The 23,304-nt window shown below is 37.2% G+C and overlaps 1 protein-coding gene across 1 annotated transcript in view; it reads left to right on the top strand.

Moving 5' to 3' along the window:
* Nucleotides 1-23,304, top strand: part of TTC29 (tetratricopeptide repeat domain 29) — a gene marked incomplete at both ends in the record, with an annotated part of 123,919 nt that overhangs the window by 19,360 nt on the left and 81,255 nt on the right. Inside the window, 1 exon segment of the mRNA XM_084267037.1 lies at nt 9,880-10,065. Within this exon segment, the coding sequence (XP_084123163.1) occupies nt 9,880-10,065 (186 nt within the window).

The following is a 23,304-nucleotide window of genomic DNA, read 5'->3' on the forward strand; positions in this document are numbered from 1 at the left end:
AAACAAATGTTAATTTAAAATGTTTATTTTATGAAAGCCAAAAGTTGTGTTTATTTAATTAACTGTAATCCTAGGTGGGAAGCATTATTCGAAGGAAGCTTCAGATCTGTATGGAGTATGACTAAAACCTGAACAGGCACCCCAGCAGCTTGCAGGAGTACCAGAGAAGTTTTGCATTCAGACTGCCCTGACAAGCATACTGCCAACCCTTTGATGTTCAAAAAGTAGCAGATAGACACAGATTATCTTGATGGGCCAGCTTCCTGCAGCTGCTTGAGGAGAGCATTTGCCTTCCTCCAGTACATGGTATTTTTGGGTGTTAGAAGCTGATATGTGACAATGGGGTTGGCAGGCACACTCCCAGAGAGTCACGGTGCTGCTGACTGCATGGTTTCTGCCCCTGTGAAAGGCACCAGCTCTTTCTCTTGCTGACCCCAGCACTGGTTGTGTGCTGGGCTCTCCAAATCTTTCACCTCTCAGAGACAGGATACCACCAGCTGTCTGACTGATTGTATCCTGCCTCTAGGAGAGAATATCTCCCAATTTTCCTTGTAAAGTTGCTTAAAATGAAAGATAAAATAGTGAGAACGTGCCAATAGACTTGGCAAGCATCTTTACTGAATTCCTAGACCAAGGTAGAGTTAGTTTTGATTTTTTTCACCCATTTCAGTGCAAACCTTTGCACAGATCTCTTGTTTGCATTGAGTGACGCTTGACTCACCTGGCACATGGAGGGGTGGATGCTAATCCATGTTGCAGGTGCTAGAGCTGGTAGTGCTGTGAAGATAATGTATGAATTATACAGCTCATCAAATACTAATTCAGTAGTTCCGCTAATCCAGTTACTCTCTGATTCTAATCAAATTGCTTGGGGCTCTGGCTTATGATCTCCTGACAGCTCTAGTTGACACTATTTAAGAAGTGTTCAGCAGTTCACGTCAGCTGGATCTTCTCATGATGCAGCAGTCACAACAGCAGCTGACCTGCATTTGCTCTTCAGCTGCCACAGTTCAAGCTTAAAAGGCTCATAGAAAGATTTGGGGCTACAAACTGGGAGTTTCATAGCATCGCTAGTGTTAAGCTAGCTGAATGTTTACCTGTCTCAGGTATGCCATCCTGAGCTAACAGTTGCACTGAACAGACACCAGGTATGAATTATGAAAAAATAAAAATTTTAAGGCTTTTTATGAATTTAAACTTTATGAAGGGTTGGAGTTTTTTTAACCTGAAATATTAAATGGAAAAGAAAACTTCACTTTCTATTTCAGTAAATAATTTTATTTTTTTATGTATTTTTTCTCACCTAACATTGTATCACAGAGTGTTGCTCTCTTAATTGTGAATATAACTTAGAACTGCTGCTCTTAAGTTTAGAATTTTATGGTTGTTACCATAACATGTAGAGAATGCTAAGCATACCTTCACTTTCCATGTTTATTCATGGAATATGTTTTAAATTTTTTTTGATAGTTTATAATTATAGGACCCTGTATGCTGGGCATAAATTGTTTGCTTGCACAGAATCAGTCCATCCATCAGAATGTGGCAGCTGATATCAAAGAGCAATTATTTTTTTACTGCTGAGTTTGGAGATAGTGACACTTTGTTTGCCAGCATTACATTGTATAGACCATTTACCTTTATATATGCCAGTGAATGTTCTCTTCGTTTTCATTTTTAGTGGAGTGTTTTGATTGAACTTGAGATCATACAGGAGTCTTTTTTTTCAGTTAACTGTTACCAATATTATACTGTGTGCTAAGAAAATATTTTTCCCTGTCCACCTCAATCTTGTTGTTGTATTTGAATACCTCCCAAGTATTTAAAAATAGAGAGCTAGCATCAGTCCTTGCAGCTTCTCAGAAAAAGAGCTGACAGAGTTATTTTGCCCTGGGTACAGCATTATCCCAAAACCACTGGCAGAAATACTGGCAGTACTTGACTGCATTCCTATTTAGTCTTTTTTGATGTAAATAATATAAATGCTTCTGACTTCAACATTGAATTATTTTTAATTATTTTTTTAATCTTCATTATCATAGACTAACTTCTCTTTTCACTAGTTCTGGTCTCAGTAGCTTAAAAAAAAGAAGAGATTGTTTAGCTATGTATAGTTGTAGGGTTTTTTACAGAAGAGTGCAGCATAAGTGCCTAACTAATTTAACTACAAAACTCAGCATTTTCTGTATACAGTTATGTCTTGATCTAAGTATGAAAATAATGAGGGTTTTTTCAAAAAGAAAGTATTTTGAGACCATGAAATGGCCAGTCCAATCGCCTGTGTGCCTGCCTGATGGTATTGCTCAGAGTGATTTCACTTTTTTCCTTGAAAGGGATAACACAGTGCTGGCAAGTTGTTGTTGTTGTTGCCGTCCCTGTGAAGAGCCATAGCTCCCTAGCCCCCACTCCGTGCTGTTCTGCCAATGAGGATTGGAAGCTGTAGTCCATCCTCATCTGATATTGTGGGTTTGCTAACTAAAGATCTTTTGGCTGCTGACAGTCTGTGAACAACAGATGACCATACTCTGCAGAGGTGTGCCAACTGAATACAACTCTTTTTGTCTGACTAAAACCCAGACAAAACTTGATAGTCAGTCTCTGTGTTTCAGAGGGTTGTGGGGAAGAGGTAGGAACAAAGGAAATCCAACCAAATCTTTTACTTATATTTTGAACAGGACCCAGTGTAGTGTGTGCCTGGGGAAACAGTTCATTGTAATTATAATGTTGTAGCTCCTCAGATAAAAATATTTAGAAGTGAAATTAAAGCTTTGAGCTGGTGTTTGCACAGATTTTGCCATACGAATGCAACTGATTCTTTAAATCACTACTTCGCTGTTGAGTCTGACTTACTGTTTTAAAATGCATTGCTAATTTACTTGAATGTTAGACTAAACCAGGTTAGTTTAAACCACTTTGAATCATCTCATCAAAGCATTGGGTAGTTACTTTCTATCAGAAGAGTGGTTGATAGTATGAGGATTATACTACAAGGTATCAATTGTGTTTTAGACTGAGGGCAGCTGTTGATAGCATGCCAAAATTGGTTTTTGTCAAATTAGAGGTCATCTCTCCCAGTATTCTTTCAGAAGGGCTTGGAAAACATTGCTATTCTGACTACATCTGACTTGTGTGTTAAATGTAGGTTTGAATCCTCACCTAGGACTGGCAGAGGCTTTGAAGAGTTGATATGACCAGTGCTTCCTAGAGTGAGCTGATTTGCTTGGACTGTACAAGTCGAAGTGCAAGGCAATTTACAGCTTGAGAACAATTAAAGGAAGAGATGCCTCACCCATTGGCTCTACTTTGCCAGAGCAGGGGTGCAAAACCAGGGAAAATGCCATCAGTTCAGTGGCTGCAACACATAAAACAGTCACCATTGTAGTGGCAGATGCCTGTGTGCTGTGCCAAAGCCAATCTGTGGAACCTACACTCAGGTATGAACATGCCTTAGAAGGCACAAGACACTGCCCGCAAGTTGAGGCAGCTAGTGAGAGTAGGAGTCAAGACCTGGAAGTTGTTGCCTTTCTCAGATTCCATCTGCTTCCAGTTTCTGACCCCATGCAACCATGGTGGCATGCTGTATGCTGAATCTGCATCTGCTACAGACTCATGACCCTTTTTTCTAGAGAATATCAGACACATGGAGTTAGAAGGAAGCGCTAACTTGGCTCTTTTTTTTCCTCACTTCAATGCAGAGAAAACTTTTGACAGTATGAATTATTTGTTGTTCTAAAAGATGACTTTTCACAAAGTATATGAAGAAAATATGAGTATTGTATGTGTTTGCACTGGAATATCTTTCTTTGTCTGAGGTACTTAAGGTTGAAAACAGAGTTTAGCATTTTACAGTGGAAAGCTTTTCTGTAAGATTTCACTCTTATGCCTTAGGCTGGGCTAGAAACATTGCAATAACCATATTACCATGCTATTTTGGATAAAAAATGGAATGAGATTATGCATTAAAATAGAAAGGATAAACCTACCAAAACCTTTTTTAATATTTGGTTGGAGGAGCTGTAGTTTTTTTTAGTTTTTGGGGGGACGGGGAAAGGAACACTGCACTCTTGTCCTCTACTTAGTATTATATCACAGGTAAAAAACTCATCAGTTGATAGAGACAAATGGAGGAGTTGATTATTTTTGTAATTATCTTTAACAAGTTAAATGATTCTGCCCAGAAAAGTAGCCAAGCCTTCTTGAAATATAGACAATTGTAGAACTAGCATTGATTCCAACAGAAGCAGCACTTCATGGAGAATTTCAGTAGTGTGTTTTCATTGCAGTGTCTGGGGGATTACCAGTTAATTGCCTCATATCATTATCATTACATAGCTTTTTCCTTACTAGGCAAAATTATATCCTGTTTTCTTAGCATCTCTGTATATATTTTGATTGAATGTATTCCCCCTATGTACCTAGCAATGTTTGGAGGGGTGTGCTCTGTGTATACCCTGCCTCAAGATATCTAGGAAACAGAGGCTGTGCCTGAAACTTGGTAGTGTCAGCAAGTTACACAAGAGCAACCTTTCTTCACCTGTGTGTGAGCTTAGCTTATGGATAAACTTTCTGGGAAAAGGAAGGCAGGGTGCTTCTCTACCTGTAGGTTTAGAGGCATGATTGTCCTGAGCAAGCAACCAGTTCTTTGTCATGCATGGATCCAGGTGAAAATAAATGGATCACAGCACCATAATCTACTACCACTCATGCTACTTCTTGGCTCAACAGCCTCCATCCTGGATCGTTCTGTGTGTAAGTTCCTAATGGCATCCAACTGTTTTTCTACTCAGTCATTACTATTGATCTGGCAAAAGAAAAATAATACTTACAGTATTAACAGTATCTCATTCTGACATCAAAAATGACTCCTAGTGACTTAGTTGATCTTAGACCGCTCCTTTATATGTTTTCAAGAGTGAATGGTTGGTTATAATCAAGTCATGCTTGTTAAAAACAACTAACTGAACTACAAGTCATCTGGCAGGAGCAAATGACTGATTGGTGTGTTTTTCAGGGAAAGACACTGAGCCATAAATGGATGCTGAAAAACTTCTGATACCTGTGTTTTTAAAATGTGTCCAAGTTCTATTTTCCATTAACTAAAACAACAGCCTTTCTTTCTTCTTCAAGAAAAATACCAAGGCAGGATCTCTTGATACTGTTTTCATCTGTTCTCTAAAGACCACTTCTGTACTTTTCCTTTCTTCCACTACAACCTGTCACAAAGGAGATCACACAGATGTGTCAGCAGCTCTACTTGAATCACACTGGTATGGCTTGCAGATCTCCTATATGTCTTTTTTCCTCTCATCTTAGCTCTGTTGGGATTGTCATGCTCAAACTCCACCTCGCTATCCCTGTGCATTGCACTACTTTGTTGTATTCAGCTAGACAACTCCCGACATGCAGACCACAGATTTGAATGATCCTCAGTTCCATGCCCACCATTGCTTGCCAAGGGAATAGTTACTGAGAAGAGCCCAGGAATAAACAAAGAAATTGTTCAGTGGGCCAACTGGGGACTATGGCTTGTGCATAACAAAGGGAGATCCTACATGACAGTTGAGATGCACCTGAAGAGATATGTTTAATATATGAGGTTTAATGTTGAAGTTCAAGTCAAAGGGATTTTTATTTTTAAATCTCTGTTGAACAAATGGATCTCAGTAAGGTTTGATAGGGGTGCTTTCTGTTTGTGCATAGACACCTGGTTTCAAAGTTGTTTTGCATTGCAAAGGACAATGAAAAGAAAATATTTTTTGAAGTTCAGATGAAACAAAATTAAATAAGTCCACTTTCTGTAACTTGTATTCTGTAACAAGAATATAAAACAAATTCTACAATGTAGCATGGCTTTTGTTTTCTGTGAAATATCACTGTCTTCAATTTGGTAATTTATCATTGAGAAAATGTTCTGTTTGATAATTGCCCTTAAGATGTGTTCTTAGCCCTGCTTCAGATCTTCAATTAAGTCCAAAACTGCCAACTGTCAGCCCTCACCATCTGCTTTACAATGTTATTGCAATGCTGGGACTTAAATGTTCTGGAAGACCTGAATTTCATTTCCAGTGTTTTATGAAAATAATGTCATTTTTGAAAGACTAATGTGATCAGCCTTTGAACCTTTATCTTTGTGCTTTCTTAGTTGTTTCTTATTTAAAACCTGGAATTTGTTTTACGGGAACTGTTTTACGGTTGCTTGCATGATTCAGACTTTACTTTCTGTTCACTTGCTACCACATTTTAGTGCCTTCACTCCCTGATAAGTGGTGCAGATAAATATTTATTTTTTTCTATCAACAGACACGTGAAGATGACATGTCGATGTATTCTATTATCAATTGTAAGGAATGTACTATACAAAACCTTAGAGGTCAGAGCTTTAACAGCTGAACTACCTATGGGAGATTTTATAGAAGAGAGTGTTTACCTATTCTAATGTTTTTCTTCTCCTGGAGAGGTAAAAGTTGACTTTACCAAGTCTGACATGCTAGCTTTACCACTGTCAGAATAATCTCAATGAATTTCTTGATTTATAAATCATATTTTGAATCCAGAAGACAATACAGCTTTGAAAAGTCTATCTTTTGGGGTTTATTTGATGGCCAGCATATCTGGTCAGCCACTGTCCAAGACAATTACAGAGAAATGGTTGTCTTTGTGCACTTCTCATTGTTATTCACGGTCAGGATAGTCATCAGAGGGTCACATTAAAGTTCATTCAATCAAAGCTGTGGCAGTAACAATAGTCCGCCTCAGGTCAGTTCCATCTCTTGAGATTTGTAGGGGCTCTACCTGAAGTTATTTGCGTAATTTTATGTAGCATTACTGCTTTGGTACTTTGTAGGAAAGATTTCAAAGGCAACAGATCTGTATCTAGCATTCTACCCCAATGACCATACAATTATCTTTCCCCTACCTGTGTTATTGTAACCATTTGTATGTTCCCTTTCACTTAGCTGCAATCTATACATAATGCCTGTTGTTATCCTCATGTTTATGGTTATATATAGGTTTTATATTTCTCTTTTTGTGTGGCTAGTTGTTTATGTACTTGTAATTGTCGTGGGAACCTCTGCCTTCTACCTTTGAGATAATCATTAAAAGTGCTCTTTTGTGCTGTAATAGATGTTTAAATTGGGATGAGATCAATCACGGCCAAGAAGCATCTGCTTTTCTTCATTGAGAGTAAGGAGATCCTAGTAAATCCATATCAATATCTAAATTGCTTAGTTTAGATGAGTCCCAAATATGTCTTGAGTTTTTTATCTACACTTATGTGTAACTATGCTTACATATATATATATATATGTTTGTGTGTTTTTATATATCTACATGTGTGCACAAACAGATAAATAGATGTACATTAAGTCCTAAACAGTTCTGTTACTTCTATTCCAGTATCATTTACAGAGATTGTTATCAGGCTATTGTACCACAATAGTCTTAACTTCTAATATATGAATAAGTTTTGCATGTTGTATGTTCCTAGATATTCTGAAGAAGAGGTTCCTGAGAGGAACTTTTTCAGCCTTGAGGGGGGACAAAATGCATGAAGACTTACAGCCATGAAGAATGTTCTGATTGGGAATACATGAAGTTTATATATTAATTATTGCTCTCAAAGCAAAATTTCTAAATTTAAGCTGATATTTTTGGTACTAAATCTTATATACAAATGATGAGATGATAACCTAGATGTTATTTCTATTTTGGAGATTCTAAAGAGATTGTGAGATGTTTTCACGTCATAGAAAGAGTATTATATTCAAAATACTGGAAATGGAAATGCATGCAACACAATCTGGTAAAAAGAAATAATAATTTTATATATTCCAATGGGAATTATTAAAAAGGCAGAACTATGAGGTACATCTTCATAGAGGAAACACTCAGAGAAAATAAACAGGAAAGCAAAATAATAAATATGAAAGCAACCAACAAAGAAGTAATGTTTGCTGTTAAATAGGAGGAATGAATTTGTAAATCAAAAGACAAAAAAGAGTGATCAGGAATGGGGAGAAGACATTTCAGCTTGACTTGAGAAAATTTTAAGCATGGAAAATTCAGCCAACATTCTCCAAAATGGCCAAGGGTGGTAAAAATGGAGAAGGAACAAATACTAGATAAACCTACTGAAGACTGCAGATATGATTAAGTGGTAACAAGATTCTTTCAGAAGGCAGAATAAAGTTCTGACTGCTGTATACCACACTGAAGAACTGAGAAGTCAAGGAACTTAGTCATTGCAACAGACAGAATGTGTGATTTAGACTGCTTCCTATTAGACCATAAGTAATTTCTCATCTTTAATTTTGAGATTAAACTCGAAGATGAGACTGAGGATGAGATGAGATGAGGAAACACTCTTTTGTGGGGTTTAGTCATGAATTCAAAGTACTACTTTGAGCAATTGCTGCTGTCTGTTCTAAACAATGCAAGATAATCACATAGTTGAGAAATTACTACTTCCTGAAAGTTGATTTTCCCCAATTCTTCCTGCAGATAACAAATGAGAATTTAAATGCATCTTCTGACCAAAATATTTTGATAAGGTATCACTCTTAGAAAAGATCTGTATTTGAGCAAGATCTTGCCTGTATTGAAATCAGGTTGGGGTTTTTTTACACTTGTGCTCCATACTCAGGCCTAAGAGGTTTTTACTTTTTCTCCTTTTCTCTCTGAGTGTAGCTTGAAAATTGCAGAACTCCAGAAACCAAAGCAGTTCTCTTCACATATCTAATTTTACTAAACTGTCCTTTACCTGCTGCAAGACTCAGGGTACTTAACTCCTCCATTACTCAACTACATGAAATTTTTTTTAAGAACTGGCTGTTTGGCTTACATTCATTTAACAGCCACAAACACTGTAAGAAGCCAACCATATCTATGGAATATATATTTAAATGCCCCTAGGGAGAAGCAGTATGATAAGAGTTGTCAAGAAAGTTTTAGATCTCCAAATTAAACCAAATTAAACTCCAAAGAGGTTTTTTAATGGATTTTCTTTAAAAGGTACTTTTCCATAGAATTAGAATTATTCTCTCCGAAGCTCTCATTCTTTGTTTTTAAATTGTGATTAATTATTGAATTATTGATAATTTTGTAATGCTGTGTAGATTTGGGACTTGCAGTGTTTCCATAGATTTTAGGGATAGTGTGTATTCATTTAGTTGCCTAAGATTGGCAGCTAAACGTGTGGTGGCTTTCTTCAGATCATAAAGGACATCTGTGACTTTGAAACTATCCTGCTTTCCACATTTTTTTCTGAGAGCAATACCTCAATGAACTGTCTTTTTCAGGGCAAGGTATAAAATTTCAACTTGTCCTTAACTTCTCTGCGTGATAAGGTACTACAAATGGGAATATACACGCTAACTTGAAGTCTTTCTTGTTAGCCTTACCTGGAATATTTAAAATTATATGAATTAATGGCTTGTGTTTGCAGTGTGTTCTGTTTGGTTCTGCATCTCCTTCATCACAATTTCTACCTTGGACTTGTTTCAGTGCCTTTTAAGGTCTCAGTGGCTCAGACAAATGCTTCTCCAGCAGTGACTGTGTGCTTTTGCACTCCATCTAGCATTTCTCTTTTGACTTCTCAATGTCTTATCCAGGTTTTGCAGGTTTTATTACGTATTTTTGGGTTTTGCATACAGAAACAAGAGCAGCTTATTGTAGTTTTGCTAAAATAGGTTTTCAATTCTGTTTCATTTTTAAGGTTATAATTTTCCTCTTATTTTTGTGAGTGGTCATGTAGTCCAGGTATTTGGGCATTGGAAATACAAATAGCTCTTCTTTTTCATTATGCTATTTCTGTAGCATATCATCAGTTTTCAGAAATCTTATCACCTAACATTTTGATTGTAATTTTTGTTTTCAAAGGGCGCTACGAGGAGGTATACGATAACCAACTTAACCTGGCCTGCTGTTTCAATGACCCCGAGGACAAATGGTTAAGAAATTACTTTTATGAGCAATGCTTTAACACTGCTCAATTAGTAAAAATCGATGGTGAGAAGAGAGAGGCACAAGCACATGCAAATATGGGTCTCATCAATGAGGAACAAGGTGAGTCACTGAGATCATAAAGCTATGTTGCATCAGCAATGAGACAGTCATAATGGGCAATTTGTGTTTCATCACAGTGAACAGTATTTTAAGGTAAAATTGATTTGCAAACATGATTTAAAAGAAATTTTTCGAACTGCTTTAAGTTTTGGAACAGTGAATAGGAAGACAAAGAAGTCTGTGATTGTTAAGACATGTTTCCTCTGACATTCCATCTACAACTGAAAGTGCTTGGTCAGATAAAAAACAGAACAGAAGTTTAAAGGAAGCATTTGTCTAGCAAAAAGGTTCTTTGGGTTAGACCTCACCTCCTTTTGCTTTTTTGAGACACAGGACTGGTAATGCTGCCTCAGGGTACAGGTATCTGAGTAGCATGGCATCTGTAGTTACACAAACTGAGCTGATTTAAAATTAAATTAATTTAAAGGAATTTAAATGAATCTGTAATTGTGTTTCAAATTTACACTTGCATAAAACAGCCTATATTTTTGTGGGTTTTTGTGTTTGTTGTTGATTGGTTGGGGTTTTTTAAACTATCTGCTGGTTCTCCTGATTGAAAAGGACACCCTGTTTATTTGTACGTAACTGCCACATTGGTGTTTGCTTCAGATTTATACCTTACCATGCATCTGTAAACTTCATCTATCTGTATCCTCAAACTGTGAGTCTCTGAAACTAGAAAATATATTAGAGAAGTAACTAGAATCATAGAGCACCCCAGGTTGGAAGGGCTGAAAGATCATCTGACCCAAGCTTTCATGGGAAAGGGAGCCTAGATGAGATGATTTTAGCACTCTGTCCAACTGCATCTTGAAAGCCTCCAGTGATGGGGACTCTACCACATCCCTTGGGAGGCCATTCCAGTTCATGATTGTGCTCACTGTAAAAAATATTACTTTCTTATGTCAGGATGAACCTTGTTTCTGTAGTTAGAAACATACATTACCTTTCATGGTGGAGGGGTTTGAGCAAGTGTAGCAGTCTGGGTATAAAAATGGTGTTTTATGTTTTTATAAAATCCTTCCACTTTGTAGGAAAACAAGCAATGATTGAGCCTCAAGTAACTGAATAAAGCTGGTCTTCCAGTTCTAATTCCTAAGTATGCTGGATGCCTGATCATTGCTTCAAATATATGTGATTTGTAAAAGTCATTAAAGTTCTGGGTTTAAGTTTGACTTTGTGGGTTGAAAGCATTCCAACTTTGAGCTCAGTTAGTGGCTTGTTTCTCAAATAGAATGGCTTTTCTCAGAAAGAAAACAAGATTCACAGAAATCGAAATATTTTGTGGAGATAGTGTACTTCCAGTAAAAGTCTGGCAGAATGGGTGTGCTCTGAAAGATGGCTTAATTTCCCAGCAAAAACCTGGACACAAAAACTGAAATGCTGCTTTTTCTTTTTTTTCAAATTGAAAGATTATTGTGCTGGGTTTTGTCCATGTTCTCTTAAAGCTGAAATGTCACACCTTTTTTAATATTTCTTCATATTTTCTAGACTGCTGGTCATTCACACTGTTTTCCTCTGAACTGTTAACTAGCTAGTGTCGTCCCTGTTCTGGGATCACCTGTTAGGTCTGCCTAAATATGTGTTGCTTTCTTTTTGAGCTGAGGATCGCCTTGTGCTTTGTAGGTGGTTTCTGGAAATTGTCAAGATTGGTCTGAATTCTGAAGTTGTCCTTCAGTGTGCTTTCTCTTCTCTCTATTCTGCTGTCTTTTGAACATTTAGAAAGCATTTTTCTTTCTGTTCTGTAGTTCAGCTCCTTAATGAAAAGTTTAGGTAGTAAACTGGACCTGTGACAGGCACCTGTACTGACATACAGTAAAATAAAATGATTGAAGCTCCTGGGGGGTTTTGCAACATTTTCACTTGGTCCTTCACTTAAACCTTTTTATATTTTTTTTTAGTAGAAGTAAGCATCCCTATTTATTTGCAGCTTCAAAAGCTGGTACTGAGTGTGACTCAGTGCTGTTACTGAACCACAACCTTAAAAAAAACCAAACCAAACATTTTCTTCTTTCATCATGTGTTAAGCAGAAGTTGTTGAATACTTAACTGTCTATAAGCCCATTAAAAAGGCACCTAAGTAAGGTTATGAAATACATTTTGAGATGCTGAGAGGAAGGGAATTTTAATTTTCCTGCTCTAAAATATTAGAAACTTCCAGAATAGAGGCTTCTTATTCACATTGGTGAAGGAGAGAGAAAGCAAGGTGCACTTTCACTGCCCAGGGAAAAGCTCCACTGAATCTGTAAGGTCTGTCTTTTGCAAATATTTTATTTCCATAGAGAAGTGAAAAATGAAGCAGCTGAGAGAGTAAGTGTAGGATTTGCTTTGAGGGACCACTGAGGAAAAGGCAGCAGATGTATTCCATGCACTTTTTATTTTCAGCGGGTGGAAAATTGAATCACAAGTTCAGGTTGTAGAAAAAGTGTTGAGAGCAGATGTTGAGTTGCATAAAACCATGTGAGAATTAATGGTGTTAGAAGTAAAACTTTAAACATGGTATTTTGGATATTAGAACAGATAGATGCCACTTGTAAACGAAATGGTCTTTTTGTCCAGTTGTTACAGTGCTGTAATCTAACTTGTTTGCGAACTGAATGAGTCAGATGCCTGCTTCCTATGGGGATATATAAAGGAATAGACACCCATTTACAGACATGTCTGTGTGCATTAATATACACATACAGGAATGTGTACTTGTATAAATACAGGGGTGTGTATGGTAGATATGTGAATGATGCTTAACATTTACGTGATACTTTCATCTGACTTAAATCACCGTGTCTGTATTAACTGCTTTGATTAATAGTGCAGCCAGAAAGATAGGAGAATTTACAAGAATGAGAAGTTAGCCTTACAGATGTTCTTGTCTGCATCCTTTTATGTGAAAAGAACTGGTACAAGTTATTTTCAGATCTCCCATGCAATAGTGTGTGTTTTATTACTCGTGCACAGAAGCTGTCTGCCTAGGACTGATTGCTTGGGAATATAAAGTTAAACATGTACTTGTAAAGATTGTTCTTTGCCTTGGAAGCAAATCAATAAATTTGCTGGGTAATTTTTGTGTAATCAAATTTAAAGTTCTTTGACTTTCAGCCTGGTCCCTGTCCTAAAGGCTGGATATAATCTGAGGTTCATTAATCTTCAAAGCTAAATATTTGAGGTATGGGCAGCGTAGACTTCAGTCATGATATTTGGATGCAGGCGATTAGTGGCTGTCAGTACATAAGGGAAAGAAAACCATAATAATTTAGTAGCCTGCTAAAGACACAAAAGGAACATTCTGCTTGGAGCAAATGGTTGTAGTTGCAGTTCTTTGCTGAATGAGACTTTAACCTCTTTAAAAAACTCTGTAAAATAAGGTTTCTGTTTACAAACTGCCCAAATGAGATGCTACTCAGTGATTGTTGTAGGTGTGTTCAGGTTATGAACCTGTTCATTTAACTGTTCTCATCCCGTAGTTTGTCCTTCCTCAGGGAGCTGGTAATAAATTCTTTTATTAGTTTAGTTACCAGTAATTTTCTCATACAGCTTTTGAACTTGTGTACACATAGAAAAAGCAATGTCATATTTTAACTTTTTTTCTCACATTAAATCCAGCATTACTTGTTATGCAAGTAAGCACAGGCTTTGTGACAGAACCTCAGTTAAGTAGAAATAATTTTTTAAAATATTTTTACTTCTAAAAATACATTCAAAGCACAGGAATAATGTCAGTCAGAATAAATGTGTGCATTGTTCTGAATATTAGAGAATAAAAACATTGTCATAGTCTGTCATAATTCTATTACAGTAGTGTACATTTTGCTAAAGTTAATTGTGAACTTCAGGTTTACACTGTTGTCTCTTGCAGAAGTAACACAGTCTTGAATGTAATGATAAACATAATGGGTAGGTCCAGTGCTAGTGCTCATCATTACCACATCTTAGTGAGTTCTGGTTGGTATTTAAATGGTTAACATCTACCATGCATGAAATGATGTAGACCTTAAATATTTGTATCCCATAGTTTCAGATAAATTGTATAAGTAACAAAAGTAGTCCAGGGAAAACGAGGAATTTGTATGTGTGGAAAACATTTGCTTCAAAAAAGTTGTAACAGAATGTCTGTATTATTCAAATAGTAAAACCTGGAAGTGCTCTTATTCTAAAGACAGGCATCAAGGCCATCACAGATATCAAAGTGTTTGTATAAACATGTGTATGTACTTACGTATATATGTATGAACTCATGCATTCAAATACTGCCCGTGCTTCAGATACCAACATTTCTATCTTAATGTGAGTGCAACTCTGCATTTGTGAGAGAAGCTTTAAGATGACTAATTAACTCATTTGATTGTGTTTTTCTAATACAGATGCATGGCTCTTCTTTCTTTAAGGCACACCCTTAAAAAACAATAGGTTAGTGGCACATTGTACGTGGGAAGTGGAGCAGGAAGAGTGACATAGAGAACTCTGGAAGAATCAACAAAAGCATCATCCCTACAGTCTTATAAATATCTCTCATCCCACCCTCAAATGATGCAAGGATCTCCATGCTTGCCTTTCAGGCATTAGGAGTAAAGGTTGATGTTCACAGGCCATGGCTGCTTTCCTGCATGAGTAAATCAAGCAGTGCACCAGGGTGTCTATGAGCGTTGGGCCACAGGCTAGTGCTAAAATGGTGACAGTGGTCCTGCACATGCTTTTAGCTTGTGCTAACCTGGGCTTTCCTGCCCTGCAAATATTCATGGGTACAGTTTGGCAATTAGGAGTGTTGCAGGGACTTTTCCTAACAGTTTGCAAGCAGCCACACTGTTTAGAAGGATACGAGTTTACTGGGATAGATGCACCTTTCCATGCCTGTTGGTTGCAGTGCTTGGAAACATTTCTGCATACATTTAAATAACAAGTTTTGAGAAACCATGTAAGTATCACAGTAGAGTCCAATGAATAAAACTTTCACAACAAATTCCAAATGTAAATCAGTGCCATGCCAAAAACTGCATATCCCCTGGTACGAGCTCTGAGAGATTTGTGAAAATTATGCCATTAATCTCAAAGCAGTAGTGACTTTGAATTAGTCATCAGATTTATATTCTGCTAGCACACAAGGATCAACAAAAGTGGAGGTAATACTTTTTCTGAAATGCTTACAGACCAGAAAGACTAAATGCAGGCAGAACTAGTAAGAGAAAGGGACAGAATGAAAGTGAATAGCTGTATTAGAAGTATCCATCCTGATTCCTCTAATATAGCTAATCCATAACCAAATTTTGTCTGGTTTTGTGTGGGCTTTAGATTCCAAGTCTTAAAAAATTCCTGATCAGGGTCTCCTTAGTCCTTTCTGAAATAACTTAGACATTTCAAAAAATCTCCATATTCTACAAATTAATGGAGTGTTAATCTTAAAATAAGTAACACTTAAATTAATTGTTAATCTAGTTCTGGATTTCATAGAATCTCCTGAGTTGTGAGGGACCCATAAGGACCATGGAGTCCAACTCCTGGCTCCACACAGGCCCAGCCAAGTCAGAGCATGGGACTGAGCGCATCGTCCAGACGCTTGGGGCTGTGACCATTTCCCTGGGGAGCCTGTGCCAATGCTTGACCCCCCTCTCAGTATAGAATCTCTTCTAATATCCAGACTTTGACCTCTCCTCATAAGACTTCTTCTCCAGACCCTTCCCCATCCTTGTTGCCCTCCTATGTAGTTAAAACCAATCTTAAACTTCCATTGCTTTTCAAGTCAGAGCAGTGTTATCCTGGAGCTGATTAATTTCTGATCCCTCCACACCCACCCCAAAAATATTAATAAATTTGACCTAATTTTTGAGAAAGGTATAACTGCTCTATCTGTAATCATGGATAGTCTACTTCATATGTTAGACTGATAAAGACTTTTCTGGTTGAAAGGCCCCCTGAACACAGAGCACTCTGTCATGGTTTAACCAGGCAGGTAGCTAAAACAGCCATACTGCCCTTGCTCAGTGGGGAGAAAAGAACTGGGGGTAAAGATTTGAAAAGAAAAAGGTATAACTTGTGAGTTGAGATAAAGACGGTTTTATAGGACAGAAAAGGAAGAGACTAATGGTAGAAGAATATACAAAACTGGGCTGAATTGTCTCCCAGCCAACCCCTCAGTTATATACAGAGCATGGTGTGGAACATTCCTTTGGCCAGTTTGGGTCAGCTGTCCTGGCTGTGTCCTGTCCCAGCTTCTAGGTCACTTCCATGGCAGTGTGAGAAGCTGCAGAGTCCTTGACTGTTTGGCCATGTAAAACATCAGTGTGTTATCAACACAATTCTCATCCTAAACATGGCACTATACCAGCTGCTAGAAGGAAAAATAACTCTTATCACAGTTGATACCAAGACAGACTTGTAAATAAATTTAATTAATTTGCTGTGGGGAGAAAACCCCTCAGGGTTCTTACAATCTGCATTAAAACCGAATTGCAGGAGTATACCTATTGTTTTCCCATACTGTTAAAAATCAAATTTTTAATCAAGGCATTATAGAAGTTGGTAGAAAGATTGCTATTGAGTTTAATGGCTGTTTGATTCAAGCTTCTGAAGCTTAAGTGTTAATTACTAGAAATATTTGGTAAACAACAACTTAAAGACAGTTCATAACAATCTTTTTGTTTTGCAGCATAAATCTAAACTGATTATTTTCTTGTGCTTAGCTGGTCCTATTTAATCCATTGCTAAGAAATTGTTGATTTTGTATTTTGAATTATGGCAAGTGTTTTTCAATTAAAAACTGTAATGTATAAATAATTGAGGGAAATCCAGCATACGTTCCTGAGTATCTATGCAGAGGAAATACGCACGTTTAAGCAGAATTTCCCCAATTGGTTTGCCTTCAGGCAGAAATCATTTATATTCAGATTTTTAAAAAAGGGAGAATGTTAATATTGCAAAATGAAGTACTAAAAAGGTCTAAAAAGGCAAAAATTAAAATTGCTTATGAAATGTCTTGTGCTTCTGTGTATATGCATTTTGTGGCTCTGTTTTAATTGCATAAACATGTAGTGTCTTTTGCTAGAAGATGCCTAAGTTTAGCCAGAGTGAAGTTCACCTGTGGGGTGAATGACCCACATGCATCTTCTACATGGATAGAACTTTGTATTTTTTTTTCTGCCAAGCCCATTTAAACAGTAAATCCTCATTGTAGGTGAGAAATTACAAGTGCTGCTTTACAATCTGGTTGCAAAATTAGAAATAGCTGGTAAATAAAACAAACCAGGGGACAATATTTGTGAGGAGTACTACATTGCTCACTACCTGTGGAGTGCAGAATTGTCACTGATAGCACTATTGAAGTGTTTTAACAATCCAACCTCCCTACTTAATGTCGTTGTGTTTCCACCATAAAGTGTATAGCCAGTGTCCAGTTGCTTCCATACTGTTGTATTCACAAGTACAGGTCTGATGTTGGAAGAAAGCAACCTAAAATAGATCCCACTTCTTTCTTCAGGAGCAAAACCAGCTGCAGTTACCAGCTAATAGCCACTCAAGGCCTTTCTGGTTTCATCTGTCCTTGTGTTCCTTTCATAAGCAACTTTTGGTTTAAAATGATATGCAGATAAGTTTGTGGGTTTTGATAGTAGATTAACCTCTTAATTCCCTTTCTCATTATTTTTATAATCTTTCATAGGATGGACCCAAAATAGAAAAGGCATTTAAAGTTATAAATGCCCGTGTGATGTTTTTCATAGGAAGCCTGAGTGCTAATCAAAATATGGCAGTGGCACAGAGGAGAGTCACAGCTCTAGCAATTTAAAGACTATATATCCTTCAAGGCAGGAACACCACGGCTCTGTTCTGTGTTTATACAACACCATTTCCTGTATGCTGCTTTAACACCTGTCTGTGGTAAAGTTCAGTGTGTGCACTCACACACTGAAAGCTGTATGTGGACGTGCTGCTGGCTGGCCAGTGCTTGGATGCTGGCTGGCCAAGCAGTGTGCTGCACTCTACGATACGTACAGCATTCTTCCTCACTTTCCATCTTTGGAATTTCAATCAGTGTATATCCTGGAGCTACTAACTTTCTAAAAAGTGGTGGGAAGTTACTGTCCTAAGGACAATACCATTTACCAGGTTTGGTTGAAGTTCACACCAAATCTAGGTGGAGGACAGGATAATCACATAGGCTTGCTTCCTTTGGGACTCGCCTAAAAATGTCTTTCACTGTTCATTGTTTGGATAGAATATGCAGTGTGTTTCATTTGATTCTTTTAATTTTTCTTTATATCCCAGACTGTATCCAGTAGTAACCAAATATTGTTGATTTATCATGATGTCCCTCTGGCCCCGGGTTGCATAGCCCAGACTGCAAGCTTTTAAGATTTATTGCTAGTTGTGATTATTTATTGCAAACAACTTTTTCAGAAAAAGGAGTGTAGGAATATTTCAGACCTGAATACTTACGTGTCTCCACATACTGTATCTTCAACTGTAAATGCCTATTACTAAATGTTGTCTTTGCATTCATATAGTGACATATACCTAAAAAAATCTCCATATCAGGAAACTTCAGAGAAACAATTTCCTTAATGGGACATGGAATTCTGCATATCCAGTGCAACCATTTAAAACATTTAAAAGTTGTTGATTTTCATCATATCAGATGAAGCAAACTCTTCTTTGTTATTCTGCACTTCACAAAGCAGTTCTGTTGGGCTTCTTTCTGCTTGCTTGAGGATTGAATACATAAGTTAGATGGGAAAAATTTGATTGTAGAACATAATTTTAAAAGTTTAAGCAGCAAATTGCTAGGAGAATAAGTCTTCAGATATGGTGCTTTTCTGTCAGTCAGTGGCACTCATAAGCAGCCACAAATCGAGATAGATTCTTGAGGAGTGCAGATTTTAAAGGTTTATTAAATAATTGAGCTCATCCTCATGCAATTGCAGGATGTAGTGCCCCAGTAAATGACATTTTATTATTACAGGGCTGTTACTGGTATTGAACTAGCATGTAGGGTATTGATGTTCTACAAATAAGGTGTGTTTTCAGTTCAAATTATTGTACTCAAGAAAGTCTGAAAGAGGCTCCTGAATATGTAACATGAAAGCTAAAAGGGCCTGTTGAGTTCATTGAAAAAAGAAATATTTTTATTTTCTTTTTTAAATGTTTCTGGTAGGCAATAAAAGCATTTTGAATAAGAGAACTCCAGGAGAATTCTATAGGTTTCTCTTTTACACTTCTGCAAATAAATACTATGAAAATGGAAAACTTTCTTCCTGCTTTTCTTTCAGTTGCTTTATATCAAGTTTTAGCATTAAGCACAGGGAAATAATAATAACCCTTATGCTAGGAAAAAGGAAGCAGGTTTGCCAAAAGTCTTCTTTCACCATCACTGCCACCTTTCTAGCCTAATTCTTCACATGGAGAATCTTTCAGTTGTCTGGGGACAGGTCTGTATTCTTATGCTCTAATGAGAAGTTCTTCAAAATGCTCACAGTAGTGCATCAGTGCTAATTCTGAACCTTACAGTTTGTGTTTTACTTAAAAGTTTTCACATATGCAAAAAATAAATTAGTTTCTCACCTTAGGTACTTGGTGATTGTAAAGTTCATTTTCAAATGCATCCTAAAATTACTGCAAGTATCACTTGTTTCCATCAAACTGTGAAAGGTATCAGAAATATTTTAGAAAATAACCTTTTTATGTACACTTGAATGTAACGTGGGGCACTCGAGTGAAATGTTTATATAAAACTCCTAAGAATCATATTCTTAATGTTTTTGGTAGTGAATGTTGCTCTGTTTGTTTTATGTGCATGTTCATAAGACTATGACATTTAATGAAGAGATCTTTTTAAAGTATTGATAGCCATGAGTAAATTACACTATGTTTGATCTGTGTTAAAGATTCAGAGTCCAGGGTCTTTGAATAGAACTTAGAATAAAAATGTAATTAGGTTACATCCCAAAAGTCTGATATATCTTTAAACAAGACTGCAAATGAAACTTTATTAAAACTTCAAATGAATTATTTCTTTGCTTTTTTAAATTCTTTTTCCCTCTCTTCTCTTTCATGTCTATTACTGACATTGCTGCTTGTATTTTACCTGTCTTTTCCAGGGTATTTTAATTATTTACTGCTTAATGAGTAGGACTGAGATGAAGCTTCATTCAAAGCTGCCCGCTCACTAACAGATTTTTTTTCTTTTTTTTTTTTTCTTTTTTTTTTTTGCTTCAAAGCTTTGCAAGGTCTTGGACTGCTGCAGCTGAACCAGCAGTTGTCATCATAAACTTTTCCTGGAGGCAGTGGTTCCTTTTAGTAATTGATAAAGGAGGTTCTGTTTCCAGAGGTGCCTTCTCAGTGGCACTGAGAGCCGATGGGCTTCAATGTCCTCAGCTATTATCAATAATCTGGGGGAGTCATAGGTAAAACAAATGTTATGAGGCTATTAATAAAAATATATCTTATTCTTCAGAGGATCATAGGATAATTCAAGTTGAAAAGGCACCTCACCAGGTCATTAGTCCAACCTGCAACTCAGAGCATCCTTCAGAAGTAGATTTGCAGAACAGTTCCAGTGCTGGAACATTGCACCTGATATTAAATTTATTATTGAAAGCTGTGCAAAGTAAAGGGAAGTAAGGTAGAATCTGACTAAAACATAAGCACTACAAAAACATTCTTTAAACTAGTGAAAGCAATTGACATGAGTTAGCAACAAAGTAATTTAGTGAAACTATTCTGCTTCTGTGTCACTTTCTGCATTTAGAAGATAAAGTCCATATTAGTCATTGAGATTAAAGAGTAATAGAACTTGATTTCATTTGGTTCTATTGAGCTACAAAAAATCTCATAAGTCCTGAAAAACAGAACTGTGAAGTGTGCACCATTCTCCACTATTTATTGCTGTGTTTTCACCTCCCTCCCCTCTCTGCCTTTGGATATCTGCCTATAAACACTGAAATATTTGAGAGAACTGAAGTGTGAGCATCCCACTGAGCATGGACCTGCCCTTACTCGGAGCCTGGAGCCTTATGTCATGAGCTTCCTGAATACATTTTGCATCTTAGGTAGCCTCTGCATATAGAAAGGACTGTGATGCTTTACAAACACTAAAGGAGGTTTGAATGTTATTGTGAAGCAAGAATTCTGTTCGCTTTGTCATTCACCTGGTGTTTGACATCATTTGCAGCATTATCCTCATATATCAAGAAGTGTTTGTTGACATATAATCAAACAAAGCAGAAGGCAGCATCTGACAAATGTTGCTTTCATAAAATATATTAACCTAAAGAAGGTTTAAAAAAATTAATTTTAAACAAAAATTTTCTGCGCTGCTTCATTTGAATGTGAATACAGGACTGACAAGTTCCTGGAGTTTCCAGATGGGACCTGGTCAGATGTCAGGTTTTTTCCAGAAGTTGGACACTGACTTTGGAAGTTTACTTTTTTTAATTCCAGTTTGCACAAAGGCAAAATGCTGCTAAACCAGCCTGAGCAATTGCAGTGTTACAAAGCCTTCAGAGCTTCGAGCTTCCACCTCAGACCTAAACCCTGCAAATGCCTGAAATAAGAACATTTTTTCCACAGTTAAGCCTAGGAAAGGGAAAAATCAGTGGTTTAATGTAGTTCAGATAACAAGACAGTAATTACAGGTATGTTTCTAGCTTTCAGAGTTAAGGGTTATACTTAGCATGCAATCACTCTTTGATTTATTATTGTCTTTCATGTATGTCTCTATGTTATATTTTGTACCACCCTGTAAAGTGCGTGTGAGGTCTGCGCGCATGTAGTTTGGGGGGAAATCACGTAACTGACACTGGAGTCTCTTTGTAGACTTACTCTGGGTAGTTGCAGTCAGTCTTGAGATTAGCTGTGTGTCTCTTAGAGAAAATCTGACAGATTTTATGTAGAGCCAGGAGCAACTGAAGAAGGCCTGGAGCTAACCCAGAATCTGAGGGTACGGCAGCTGGTACACTAACTGGAAGAGAGGCAAAAGGAGGACATTTGTCCCAGGCTCCGCTACAACAGTGCCTGTTCCTCCTGTACTTAGTCTTTGTGATTTCTGCTGTGAAAAATCCTCTTGTTCTAACAAGTTATTCTTCAGGTAATGTGCTCTTCAGTTAATTACAGTTTTTTTCTTAGGCTGGTCCAGAGCAAACCATCCCCAAAGCAGCTGTCCTTTCAGCTGCCTGTGGGAAAGCCTGCCTTCCTCGCAGTTCAGTAGTGCTGGCGGCAGCAGGGGAAGGGATTAGAGAGCAGGCAGGGAAACTGGTATTATCCCTACTTTTGTGAGGTGTCTCTTAAACAACCCTTTAAGCAACATCATCTTGGAGCATTTTTAATATCATAATGTGTTGATATGCAATATAACATACTGTGAACGATCCTGCTCTGGATGCTATAATATGCAGTGCCCTCTAGGTTTGTATAGGTGTATTTTGAGTATTTGAGCTTTAAGGCAAGTAATTTAGGTCCTCAGAGGACAAGGCTATATATGATCTAATGCTCACCGGACTCCTACAGTTAGGTTTTTCTTTTCAGGCAAGAGATACTTGCTTAACTAATGCCAGCAGGAATAATACATCATTCTCTAAACAGCAATACTGAGGATTACCTGAGCAGTTCTTGACCCCAGCCAGGGGACCATAAAATGCCATCGTCTTGCACTGCAGTCTCAGTCCACCAGTGCCAAATCTCAGGTTGCATGATGCTCAACTTCACTTTTATCTCCTTTCTTCCCCTTGATGTCCTCAAGCCTTGTGCTTCTCAGACATGCTCTCAGTTGACCTTGAGTAGCACAGACACTAGGGAGAGATCTACTGGTGTGTTGTCAAATTGAGGAAATGGTGACAATATACCCTAAGATAAGCCAGGGTGTTCATTACAATATTCTTATGGACTGTCTCTACCATTTTCCTAAAAACCCCTGTGGAATCTTTCTGAAAAATGTTCTCAGCTCCTGTATGCTAAATGAAATGTTTCTAGCCTTTATCTTAAAAATATACTCACCTTAATTGTTGCCTGATGATTGGGGTTTTATTTACTGAATGAGAGTCTTGCTTTACAATTCTTGTAAGCTTTTCATTCCAACACATCTGTGTTAAAGACCTATACCAACCTCTGTAGAGTGGTTCACATTGGAAACTGTAACAGATTCTTAACTATTTCATCATGAATAGTGGTACCATAATTATTGTAATTGAAGATAGGAAACTAAAAATAATGCAAGTAGTTCAAGCAGTGAAACAGAAATGTAAGCCTATATCTTTAAACACA

This window comes from Gallinula chloropus (assembly GCF_964237585.1).
Source record: "Gallinula chloropus genome assembly, chromosome: 7".
Taxonomy (NCBI): Eukaryota; Metazoa; Chordata; class Aves; order Gruiformes; family Rallidae; genus Gallinula; species Gallinula chloropus.